This window comes from Lentinus tigrinus (genome assembly GCF_003813185.1).
Source record: "Lentinus tigrinus ALCF2SS1-7 unplaced genomic scaffold L226scaffold_27, whole genome shotgun sequence".
Classification (NCBI taxonomy): Eukaryota; Fungi; Basidiomycota; class Agaricomycetes; order Polyporales; family Polyporaceae; genus Lentinus; species Lentinus tigrinus.
Genome location: NW_027137936.1, coordinates 138,217 through 151,129, shown reverse-complemented (window position 1 = coordinate 151,129; position 12,913 = coordinate 138,217). Strand labels below are relative to the sequence as shown.

Here is a 12,913-nt window from a genome sequence, read left to right as displayed (position 1 = left end):
TCCGGATCACGCGACACTACGACACCGAGGACGAGGACGAGGGTCAAGAGCTTGAAAATGGAAGCCAGAGCGAGGATAGGGGCTGTGACTTGAGCAGCATGGGTAAGTAACTTCTCCTAAACGCGAGACCTAGCGCAAGTGAATCTCAGGATGAGGACTGGGGAGGTAGGAGCACTCGTGCGTCGACTTCTGGATGCGTCGCTGCCCTGCGTCACCCGCCGTGAACACCCATCCCCGGCTGCTGAACTCGCACGCGCGCCAGCTCCCCAAGCTATAAGGACAACACGCGCATCACTCGACAATGGGCTAGGTAGCGTTCGTATTTCTCCAGCGAGCTGCACATCGTGGCTTCAGCTTGGCATTGAGAAACGGCAAAGGCACAGATCGCCCTTTGCCTCCCGCGTCTTCGTAGCCATCCCAGGGTGTTCTCCTCGCAGCAGGGTTTGACACAGGGCGCACGAGCCGACCGGAGGTGGTCGAGCACGTCGTGGAGGAGGTCTGATACGGGGTGGAGGGCAGCGGGGCTGCAGCGGTTCGTGTCGCGGGGCGCGAGGTCTCATCCACATTCCAGAGAAACACAGAAAAACTCATCGATGAAGGCTCTTGTCTATCCTTGCCGCAGTCCAACGTCTTTAGAATTCCTGCAGGTTGCTCGTCATCGACCATAGTCAAGTCTGCATTGATGAACTACATACCAGTTCAGGTCAGCTTCGCTACACGTATACGGGATAGGCCTGATATACCTTTCCAGCATCGGTTCCCATCGACGCCGGTGATTAGCTCCGCGACTAAGTCCGCCTCCTCGCCCTTCCTACACGAGTACAACACCGCGCTCGCCAGCTTGTCCAGGCTTGACCCTGCCACCTGGCGGGTACTCTCGCGAGACGTGGCCTCCTGCAACTGCTTAATGGCCAGCCGAATCTCGATTGTAGTGGCAGCGAGTTTCCAATCGCTCAGGAGAGAAGTTATCGACCACCGGTCCGCCGCATTTACGACACCGTATACGTCCGTTGGTTGAGTCAATTTGCATACTCTCGAGTGGCGGAAATACCACGTACCTTGACTAACATCGTTGAGCATCGACTCGAGGCCCGTGAAGGTCCCCCGAGGGATACCGTGAATCGAGCAGCCGCTCAAGTGTCGACTGCGTCAAGGTCACGATATGTGCCCTGCCTGAATACGTTCACTCGGCACACGGTCCTTCGGAAGCTCGTCGACGCTCCTCGCAGCGTCTCGGAGAAGCATCTGTTTGGCTCGATAGCGACAGGTGCAGGGAAGTTCCACACCAACAAGGAAGATGATGTTCTCGGAAGACGAGTCTGAAGCCCTTGCACCTCGAAGACGTCCGCTGAAGGCAATCCTGTCCCACACTCGTCCCTTAGGATGAGATGAGGGTTTCCAGCGACTCGAGCAGGGGTCGACAACCTACATGAGTCTATGCGGAGATATCGGTTAGCATCTGCTCTCGAGCAGCTGCCGAATTCCAGTAGCAATCCTTGTCGGCTTCGGCGCGGAGCTTGATAACGACATGATTCTGCGAACCGCGACTCCGCCCGGTGGTGCACGGCCGAGCCACGTCTTTCATCCGGTTCACATGCTCCGATGTGTGCAGAGCTTCTGTTATGGAAATCAGCGTCTACCGCAAGCTACTGGACTGCTCACTCACATCCAGTGTTGAGTCGTATGATCGCACGCGAGCCCGGACGAATACCGACTGGGCGAAGACGCGTCAAATGATATTCTCGATCTCGAATGAGCCGTCCTTGTTGCTACTCAAGAATGAGCACATACCAATTAAGCAAACATTGCATTGACTGACCTGGACAGGACCTTCTGTTAGACAGGTAGGGACCATTGCTTGATTGTCTTGACTTGCGCCAACCGAGGGCGACTAGGTGGCTACACGACTGCCAGTAGGTGTGATAGCGGCGGGGGCACCAGCATACTGCCCCAACATGCGAGGGACGTACTCGCGCTCTCAGGTGAGGTTGAGCGTCAAGGTTTCACAGAGCGTCGACGAGCGCGGATTAAATCGGGGGCAAGCCACGGAGGCGGATCGGCGCGGTGGGTGAGGAGCCGCATGGTTGAACTCAGTCAACCTCCCGGTGGCCCCGAGGCCGCGGGTAGCCACACGGGGTCGCTCGCTCAAGGATTACACGGGCTGTCCTCGGTACACTATCGAACGCCAGACATGAGGCCCCCGAACTGAGAAAGACGGAGACAACGACGAACCTGGGCCTTCCGTATCCTACACTTCTTGCATGCCTGGGCCGTACGCAGACACCGGTGCTCAGCCGTGCGATGGAACTCGCTGATGGCGGGATCAAGCGAGGTGCTGCTGCTGCGGTCGAGGTTCCCCTGCTGCGACTGCACCATCGTATATGGGGTGAGGGTGGGGAGACAGCTGACGATGGGCCGCAGCTGGGAGCATGCGGATCGCAGAGGCAGTTCCCGACCCCAGAGAGGTATGGCTGTGTAGTATAGTGATCTTGCTGTCTAGCATAGAACGAGGGCCTGCGGGAGCTGCGAGGAGAGGAGCTCATGACGGCCAGTTTGATGGCCAGGCGTTGACACGTCGAGATGACTTTCGGGATAAGACGAGTGTAGTGAAACACCGCCCAGACCGTACGAGACGTCATATGCGTACTCGTCGTAGGACATGTGTAGGGTCGACATGACGGGATAGGTGATGAAGCAAATACTGTGCTGCAGTGCCCATGTTATACTGTCAGCCTGTCGGAAGAGAACGTGAAGGCGGCTGAGCGCAGGCATACCATATGCAGCATATCCGACGGAGCTTCCGTCAGCCTCCTGTCCGTGCATCGATCAGTCCAAATTCGCAGGCCGCATGTGCTGGTTCCGTTGAGACTTGCCCCCGTCAAGCTACAGCTGCAGTTTCGCCCGCCAATAAATGATCGACTCTGCATAAACGCCCCTTGAGTCGAGACACTTCGAGAAGGCGGTCGATCTCAACCGGTCAATATGACCGGAAGAGTTACAGGGCCTTGGCCACCTGTGGAATGGAGTCGATTATCAACGAAAGATCATCTTAGACGGACGAACAGATGAAGAACAGTACGTACGACCAGTGTAGGTCAGCTCCACGCCGATCCCAGTGGACTAGATCACAATATCATGTCGGATGTGGAAAGCTCTGGAGGATGGACACTAACCAAGTTTCAGGCGAAATACCCAGGTTTTTCCGTCCTTCCCGGTGGAGGGATGGTTCCGATCAAAGGATTGCTGCAGGCGTGAATATGAAACATGTAATATCAATGTTGGAGCGAGCGAGACGGTAGGGTATCACGCACACATAACATTTAACTGGGCTGGACAAAAGTATCCGGCTGACTTCCGGCCTGTCACTGTCTGTTTGCGTTCGCCATCTGCACTCGACTACTTGAGTCTGTCGTAGCCGTTCCCTGTGGGGAACGCCTCGCCGCAATGACGCAATTGGGTGACGGGGCATGGTTCCTCCACAACTGAATACTGACCCTCCGAACTCAGCCCATCCGTCTTGTGATTCGCGACCGCATATCCTGGTGGTACCTTTTTGCTGCCGCCGCCCTTCTCGTCACTTGTTTGCGTACTGTCAGTCGTCTCCCGGACAGAATCCTTTGCGGTTCACAAATCACTGGGACGAGGTTGCCAGAGGTCCCGGATGGGCGAACTTGGTCTGGGATAGCACAATGATCCCGTTAAATACGATCGCGTCCGTATCTACGCGTAGCTCGGATAGAGTCGAGAGGGTGTAGAGTGTGATAAAACGAAATCTGAAAACTGTGGTTAATGGCAGCGTGTGAGCGAGACGGACCGGTGTACGCACGCGTCGCAGGAGATGAAGCGAGACGGCAGCGGCCATTGGCTGGACTCGAGGGGTACAAGAGGTGCGCTGGGAGTGGACATCCGCTCAGTCTCCCCGCCGTCATCGCCGCTTCGCTCTCCGTACTTCGTGCTTGCGAGCTGTTGAGCTCGGTGCGCGGTGGTCGGGAGCGGGCGCGGAGGTGAGATCACTGAATTTGCTTTGAACCTCCCATGTTTTGATATTCCCTTCTCGTTCGAATCTTGGCCATTGCCGCGGGGGGACCGTGAAGAAGTTGTCCCGTCTCGTGATCAGAGCTTCCGGGACGGTGAATAGCAGCTGGAGCGACAATGAGAAACCAATAGGACAAGCCAATCTGTGTCACTCACAAGCCGGAAACGCATCCTCGACATATCCTAGGTCAGCAATGCCTTGATAGTACCCAGAGTCCATGAAGGCATGCACTCACCATACAACACCGGGTCCGGGCTTCCCGCTCAAGTTAGCGGGTCGTCGTGTTCGCCACAGTCCATGTCAAATCGTTGAATCCAGGCTGAATCTCCGGCAAGCTATTATTGAACTTCAGCCCACTCAGCTGTAGCACCGTCGCGTCCTTGTCGAACGTCAGCTGCTCAGTGAAATCCCATGTCCCTCGCCCCGCACCGAGAGCTTCGCCTCGTTCTATGTCACGGCAGTCGGCGCAACGACCGTGAGCGAAACGGGCACGAATGTGCTGCCCGAGATCGTCGCGTTGCGCACAAGATTCGGCTCGCCGACGAGCAGGGTGGTGTTCATGCCGAAGTGCTAGAAGCTTGGAAGGCGACGGGACGAGAGAGAGCACGCGAGAGACAGTAAACTTGCGCCGTCTCAAGCCCTTGTCTGTCTCGCTTCCGTGTTGAGCTCAATGCGGCGGTCAAGAGAGTGAGTAAGAGCTTGTCTCGAGCTCAACAGCTCGAGGTATCGGTCGAGAGCGTTAAGGAGGCCGTTGAACGTGATCTCGCGCCACGCGAGCTGCTGAAGGTGCTTCATGCTGTGCGGCTCCTTAACGTTCGAGATCATGCTGCAGATTTGCGGATGAAGATTTCGCAGGACAGTAAAGGCCCCGTGAGCGACACAACAAGGCAGAGGTGCACTGTAATCTTCTGTGCCGCAAACTCGAGGCCGGTATATAGGGACTCGCCTCCCGATGTTGTCCCGATAGCTACATGGCCCATGTCAGGCGGAATGCACTCAGATCCAGTGAAGGAGGCACGTACAAATCGACCGGGTTTTCCTTCTGGAACACCTCGCCTTCCTGTAGTCGGAGGCGAGGTCCACCCCGAGGGAGCGCACGTAGTCGATCCTCCCGTCCGAGGCCTGCGGAGGCGATGATCCTGAGACCCTTTGCGAGTTGTGCGTCGATGCGAGATGAAAGCACATAGATAAGTCATCATGTGAGGCGCGAGGGACGTAGGCGGCACATACCTCCCTAATACGTGTATCGAAACACGCACTAGCTATAGTCTCATCTCCCGGGGCTTCTAGGGCGACAGCAACAACCCCGCGATATCTGCGACTGCACTGCTGGTCAAGATGATTCACACGACGCACCGGTCGCGCAGGCGACCGTGGCAGCACCGAGTGCCCAATAGAATCACAGTCCATTTCTTGTGGGTCAAACGCAACATTGAACAGTTCCAACAACAATCACAAACCTGTCGCTACCGATACCGATACAATCTTCGATCCTCCCCTCCCCGTCTCATCTACTACGTGGTGAACGACCACATACCATCCTAGCCATACCAAAAGATCATGTGCTCAGGCCAACTGTCACGCAAGGTCAGAAGCACGAAATTGCCGTGAATTCCAGCCGCTACGTGTGAGCACGACATGACGTACCGGTGTAATTAGGCACCCGATGGTATGCACCAGTGTACTGCGGCGACGATGTCGGTATGCTGTAAAGAGGCTCCCTCCCCACAGGACTCCGAGTTGTGTGAACCGTGCTCTTTGATTGCATGAGCCCGGGCGGTCAACGTGACGTGAACTCGTCCTTCCTCGTGGCGACTCAGAGCCACCAGGCAACGACAGTGGCATGACAACAGCGAACGTGGGTAGGGGAGCTCTGGAGAAAGGTGGACTGTTTGCATGGCAGGTGTAAGAAGCACGACTTGCATAGTTGCATAGGGACAGGCGCGGAATGTAAAGCCTGAGACTCACCTTCAGATGCATGGCGATCGGACTCCCTTCTCCGTGGGGTAGCCCTCGCTCCGAAACTTGCGCATCAGACTGACCTGCAGCAACGTTGCGGTATCGGGATCGCAGACGAAGATTCAAGACGTATCCAGCCACCTCGGGAACTTGTTCGCGCAGAGGACGTGGACAGCATCTCCGCAAGCCTTCGAGCTTGTGAAGTGCTAATGAAGCGACAGTGCGTTCGGAGCGCGGGGCCGATGATCTGACGTGCGAGAGAACCGTTAAGGCTGTCGACGGAAGAGCGACAGACGAGGAAGACGAAGGCCGCGCTGTCCGGCTGTTGAGCGAGATGTGGGACATAGCTGGCGATCATAGCGTGCGGAGATGGCAGCAGCAAGGCTGTCATACAAGGCATCTGAGGTGGAAGGAAAGTCGGGAAAGTTGTGTGGTGCCGTGGTGAGCGACGAGCATGAGGTAAGAGACAGCGATGAGAGAGAAAAAGGCGACGAGCACGCCATGGCCAGTGATGGCGATGGTGGCTCGTGATCATCAGGAATCAAGACGCCGCGATCGCACCACTGACATCGGGCCGGAGTAGTCCGCCGAGAGCGCTCCCCAGTAGTTCTAACTGTCTGTTCAGATATTGTATCATGATCTATTATGGCTCCAATCTGCAAAGAGCGGGGAGAGAGTGCTACGGAAAAAAGGTGGGATACCATCTGGTAGGTATATGTCCTATGATACAACGACTAGTCATATGTATATATGGTGATGACGGGAGACGTGAGTACTATCCAATCAATGCGAGTCCACACACGATGCGACAAAGCAACAAGAGCGTAACAAGAGTCGTGAACGAAGAAAAGTCGTGAACGAAGAAAGGTCGTGTCCTTCAGATGTCGGCCCAGCTCGCCACCCAAGAGAAACCGTTGAACTGGGCCTGATCGCGCGGAGACAGCTGGGTATGCACTGGTGTTAGAGTAGGTGGTTCCTTGGTAAACTCTGCGTCAAAGTTGCTGGTATCTGCAGTTCCGTTCTGGGCAGCGAGGTTGTGTTAATGGCCGGTTGTACGTTGTATGTGCAGATTCACGTACAATGGCGGGCAAATATGGTGGAGGGATGAGCTTGTTCAACACGTCGTCGAAGTTGACATCCATGAAGAACGCTTGGCTCTTGATCTCTTCTGTGTCGCCCAATCCTGAGCCAAGACGACGCGTGGGGTCACGCGTCAATAACTGCGACAGGCATAGCTCAGCTTGTCTCCGAAGAACCCAAACATATACATGGAACGCACCTTTTGCAGGATTGAGACAGCGTCATGAGGCATAGTGACTGGGTAGAACGGTTCATCTTTCAAGATAGCGTCAAAGGTTTTCTCCTGGTCATCACCGCAGAACGGCGACCGCCCGAGCAACATCTCGTAGACGAGGACACCGAACGCCCACCAGTCGACTGCGCGACCGTAGCACTGCCCAAGCAAGATCTGCCGGGGCAAGTTAGCAATAAGTACGATAGCGCCAATGCACTTACCTCGGGAGCCATGTAGTTCGGGGTACCGCAGAACGTGCTTGTCGTAGAGCCGAACCACATCTCCTCTTTGCAAAGACCATAGTCGGCAACCTTGACGTGCCCATCGAGTGTTAACAGAATGTTGTCCAGCTTCAGATCACTGTACAAGAACGCGTTGAGCGATCGGGATTAGACTCAAAAGCCATGGCCCCTACCGGTGGATGATGCCGTTTGCATGGAAGTACTCAAGTGCGAGTAATACTTCAGATGCGTAGAACTTCGCTTGCCGGTGCGAGAACAGCTCGCGCTGGATGTGCAGCATAAGATCGCCACCGCAGACGTACTCCATGACGAAATAGACACGTGTTTCCGTCTGGAAACATGCATGCATCTCGAGCAAGAAAGGGTGTCGTTCTCGCGCAGTCGCGAGGAAGACGCGTTTCTCCGACCGTGTGCTGCGGAGAGGACCATATAAACATCGCAAGAAAGAGTCGAAGAAAGTAGGAATATTGGATGTTATGGAGATCGAGACAAACACGCACCTCTCGACCTCGTCGTTGTCGATTATGAACTCCTTCTTGAGCACTTTGATCGCATACAGGCCGTTTGTCTTCTTCTCCTCCGCCAACATGACCTTACCGAAGGCACCCTTTCCCAGCACAGCAAGGAAGTTGAAGTCGTCGAAGCCGACCTTGTACTCCCGAGACAGCGGCCGCAGCACCTGGTGCATGACAGGCAACGGCGACTGAGGCGTCATCCCCGGGACCGAGTCTATCGGGAGGAAGGCAGCTTCTGCGGCGCTTGTAGGGGAGGCGGAGAGTTCTACATGGTGAAAAAATAGCAATTAGTATGCGTTTCATTGAAACCATGCATAGAGACGGGGAACCTGGTGTGCAGAGGAGCGCGTTCGCTGTCTCCATGGACATACCGTAGAAGTCGGTGACGACTTGCGCGCAGTCGACCTGGTAGGTAGTATCGCACTCGGTGCATTGTCGAGCGCTCATACTACTCAGGTAGCCGAGCACCCGGGCGGGAGCAGCGAAGACGGTAAGGGGATGACGAAAGAAGTCAGAAGGTTGAGAAGTCACAAGAACTCCGTGATGAAGCAAGACAGGAATACATACATGTACAGTAGTAAAAGTAGGCAGCGAACGTGTGATGAGCAAGACGATAGATACAAAAGTTTAGCTGCAGTTGCGGTTATTTTCTTGCTACACTGCGCAAACAAGGTTCGTCGGTATTGGACGACCTCCGTGGAAGACGACGATGTCGGGGACGGACACTGGGACGGCGAGTGCACGATATTCCACGGGAGCAAAGGCTGGCGCCAAACCCGCTAATCTTGGAACGGGCCGGAACGGGCCGTGCACATGGTGAGAATTCGCGTGGTGCAGGCGCCTCCAGATGTCTGGTATATGGCTGAAGCTTGCTCATGGAGCAGGAGGCAAGGCTACAGACGTAGGTGAGAGACCTGGACAAGAACATGAGCAATCGGATCGAATGTCAGATGAAGCCTCCTTACCAAACTCCTTCGCAGGACTCTGGCTCAGGGCCTTCAGACCGAACTTGCCCACTGTGAACGCGCTTGTGGTGACGTTTCCGCGGATAGCCGCTGTGGCCCCGGTTAAGAGTAGTGTCCCTCTAGATTACCGCACTCGTCAACCTCATTGTGGTTGAACGCAGATACGGCACGCGCGAGGATGCGAAGGCAGCAGTGGTCAGCAGAGATGTCGCGATGTCCTTTTCGGTGGACATCAACGAATGGCTTCGAGACGTCCGAGCTCACGTTCCAGAGGGCGACGTGCCAGGAAGCGGGAGAGAGGAGCGCTCGTGCGCAGCGATGTTGTTGGATAGACATCGTTGCCCCGTACGAATAGTCCGGGATCGGGAAAGCAGCAACCTGAAGTTTGATGAGCAACTGCGACGGGTTAGATTGAGATTTTGAACATACCTCCGGCACTGTTGATTTCACCCACGAGGCGGTTCAATGAGTCTGCATTGCGCGCAATGGGCGGAACGCGACAGCCCTTCTAGCACCTCGTCCGGAGCCGAGGGTATATGGAAAGTACAGGAATATAACGCCGTGACGCGCCCTACATCAGGGTTTGAGTAAATATTATTGTTGTGTTCTCCGTGAACCCGGGAGCGATCAGGCCCAGACCTATCAAGGTGAACCGTCCGTCAGTCACTTTGTCTGGGCGATGTTTGTCGATGATTGGTGTACCGATTCACAAGATAATCGAAAGAGAAAGACTCACCTCCATCCTCGTCATCCTCGTCATCGTCCAATAGTGTGCAAGATCTCGTGTGATGCTTGAAGGTGAACTGAAGAAGCTGGATCTTATGGTCATTCTCCACCTGCTTGCTCCGCATCCTGCTCGACTTGTTGTCTCCTGCAGCCGGGGAGAGCTCGAACACTTGTCTATGCCTCGTTTCTACTGCATGTCGACCGTGAGCTTCCACTCGAACCGATGGAGTATGCGGGAGATGTCGGGGAATGCAGTTCGCGGGGAAAGGGGGGTATCTTTGAGATAGGAGAGGGAACGTTCCGCCTGGCGAATCTTCGCACCTCCGGGTTGCTGGTCGCCTGGTAGATGATTTTGCAGGCTTCCAGGAACTTGCGTTCTGTCTTGATGCGCTTGCAAACGTCCTGGAATTTTTGGACCTGCCCAACGAGATGAGTGCCCTGGGATCATCATCGACGCTGTCGGAGTCTGACTCAACATTGTGTCGGGAGCCTGAAGGTGCGGGGAGTTGTCACAGACATTGGCAATGGGCAGGAAGACGAGAGGAAGATGCACAGGGGATAGCGAGGGTGGTCGTCTGGCAGGATCGAGGTGACGTCGGGTGCGGACAAGTCTTCGACTACTCAGCGGTGCTTTGCATGCGTCTGGACGGACAAGCCGACCGTCTTCACGCCGGGCCAACCCGCAAGGTGTCTCGGACACTGCTAACGCGCTTTCACCGAATGTCGATTCGCTGGTGACGGTGAAGGAACATTTTGAACCGTAACGCCCCGCTTTCTCGCCAACGCCCTTGAGTCACGTGGACATTCGCACAACAGTGCTCACTCTTCAAGTTCAAGATCGAATTCGAATCAAGAGAGAGGATTTATGAGGGACACACACGTACAAGCGGCGCACGAGTAGCAGAAAATTAGATCAGATAGATACATTGATGCGAACTCTGCTACTCCACTAGCGGTCAAGCCTCATGAAGTAATCGCGCGTATATTACTTTAGAGGCACTCCATCCTCTGGTCGGATCTTGTAGAATTGTGAGAGTGTGGCCAAAAACTGGTGGTGAGGAACCTTTCTGGGCTTACGAAGCCTCTTCTCATCGGTACCATCGTATATGTCTGGATGTCTCATGATTCTACCAGGAAGTTGAATATGGGTCAGCAGCCTATGTGATCCTAACCAGCACCTGAACGCTGAACAACCGAAACTACTTACAGATGATCCATCAACCCCCCCCGGTTGAAGATTCCAATGCATTGTGGATGAGGACAAGGGTAAGTCTCAGATCCAAGCCCTCGCGCTGCATACGTGGACTTGGAGTGTTTGGCGCGTGCCTTCTTCTTCCGCAAGTTGCCGTCTGCCGAGCTGGAAGCCTAGTTTACATAGGTGAGATGGTTCAAAGGGTAAATCCTTGAACATACAGAGGCGCGCATGGGTGCCGAGGTCTCATTGGATGAGACTGTGTACGCGTCGAAACCGCGCGGCATGTGGTCGTCGTCTGCAGATATGTAATAAGATCAGTGATGGTCCAAGATACCCAGATAATGGATTCACCTCCGCTGCAGTCCATGTCAAACTGATCGGCCACGTTGTTGGAGCTACGAGTTGACAACCAAGCATACCACAGTAGTGTATGCACCTGCAGTACGTCTTCCGGTCCCTGGTTGTAAAGCCGGTGTGCTCTCTGTTCCCCCAGCAATGCCAAGGTCCTGTCGAGGTTCTGAATGGAGACGAAATCGCATGCAACCTTGATAGCGCTCTGCAGATTCCGTACCTGTTGGCTGTCAGGATGGTAAATCAACCACAAACCAATCAACACTCACTTGATGAGCACATCCAGCCGGGATGAAGACTGTCTGGCCGTATCTTTGATGAATAATCCAGGGACGAACTCCGTATTGCGAGGCGAGCGACGCCAACATATCGTCGGACAAGTACACGCACTGAGAGTGGATTGGATCGCAGGATCGAAGATTGGGGTGCGTGTCGTGTAGGAATTGCCGCAAATCCCCAGCGCAATTGGCATCAAAGATGTGCCAAACAGCAGCTGCGCTCTTACGGTCAGCGCACCATGGAAGGAGGTTGATGGCGTCTGTCACATCGAGATGAAGCCTAGTCGTGCCGTGCCTATCGCCGTGTTCTTTGGAGCCTGTTGCAATATACATCTTCAGTCCTATCGAGGGGTCAGCATACATTCGTACGGTATCCTCAAACGTTTACTCACCGAGATCCGGGGTATTTCCATTCTTCGCATAGTGGGCCGCGAGATTGAACTTTCCATCAACGCGAGCGATATCTTGACAAGAGGGGGGTATACTTCTCAAGAAGCCGTCGAAAAGGTCCGAGAACGTAGTGCGGAAACTCTTTGAGGGCGGCCAGTCCTATATGAGTAGTTCATCAACTACAACTCTTGTCTGTTCATACGCATAATCCACCTTCAGTTTCATTACCGGCTTGTTGACATCGGGGTTCTGGAGGTACTCAAAGAACTCCTTTGCCTTCCACGGTTTCTTCACAGCCTCGTTCGTTTCGCAATCTACTGGAAAGACCTTCTCGGACCCATAGTCATGGGATAACTCTTCAGGATGCCACCGTCCCTGGAGCCTTCTGTCGACGTTCGATACCACGACTGGCATGCCAGATGTCCAACGTTCCACAAAGTGGGCCCTCGTGAAACTCCCATCGGAGAGGACTGGTACCGTGGTAAGCGGAGCCCGGTCGTACGAACCAGTGGGGGCGGTCGGGACATCACAGCTGCGAGAGCTAATCACAATTTGGCGACTCAGAGTGGGTTGGATGACTTACTCAATGGCGAGTGCTGCCTCCATATCCCTGATAGCGTCTTCTAGTTCCGAAGTACCGAATCTAGTGATCGGAACCAGATCATGGGGGCGGGTTAAGGAGTCCTTTTCATACAGAGTCGATGGAGCTGTGCATGAAATGGGGCTCGCAGGTGAGAGGATCTTTTGAACATATCATTTGGTTAGTACCCCAAAGACAGACTCGCCATGGAACGTTACCAGCATTCCGTTACACACAAAATCCAGACATTGGCCGCAGAGCTCGAGACCACATGATTTGCAAAGCCATGTCCGGACGAATAGACTAGCGGAGCAAGCATCTACCGACTGTTGTTAGCCTCCGTGAGTACACGAGTATCCCGATCAAGAGGATGACATACCAC

At 54.6% G+C, this 12,913-nt stretch overlaps 2 protein-coding genes across 2 annotated transcripts; both read right to left on the bottom strand.

The window, feature by feature from the left end:
- Nucleotides 1–6,872: 6,872 nt before the first annotated feature.
- On the bottom strand, nucleotides 6,873–8,219 carry L226DRAFT_547186 (uncharacterized protein; the record flags this gene model as incomplete). The annotated part of the gene is made up of 6 exons (XM_067682480.1): nucleotides 6,873–7,016; nucleotides 7,075–7,215; nucleotides 7,275–7,463; nucleotides 7,511–7,649; nucleotides 7,705–7,944; nucleotides 8,032–8,219. The coding sequence occupies 6 exons, from the start codon at nucleotides 8,217–8,219 to the stop codon at nucleotides 6,873–6,875; spliced, it is 1,041 nt and encodes a 346-aa protein (XP_067532305.1).
- Nucleotides 8,220–11,125: 2,906 nt separating this feature from the next.
- L226DRAFT_468008 (uncharacterized protein) lies at nucleotides 11,126–12,431 on the bottom strand (the record flags this gene model as incomplete). The annotated part of the gene is made up of 4 exons (XM_067676106.1): nucleotides 11,126–11,503; nucleotides 11,553–11,902; nucleotides 11,954–12,110; nucleotides 12,165–12,431. Coding segments are annotated over 4 exons (1,152 nt in total), but the record flags the coding sequence as incomplete, so codon positions are not given.
- Between the last annotated feature and the right edge of the window lie 482 nt (nucleotides 12,432–12,913).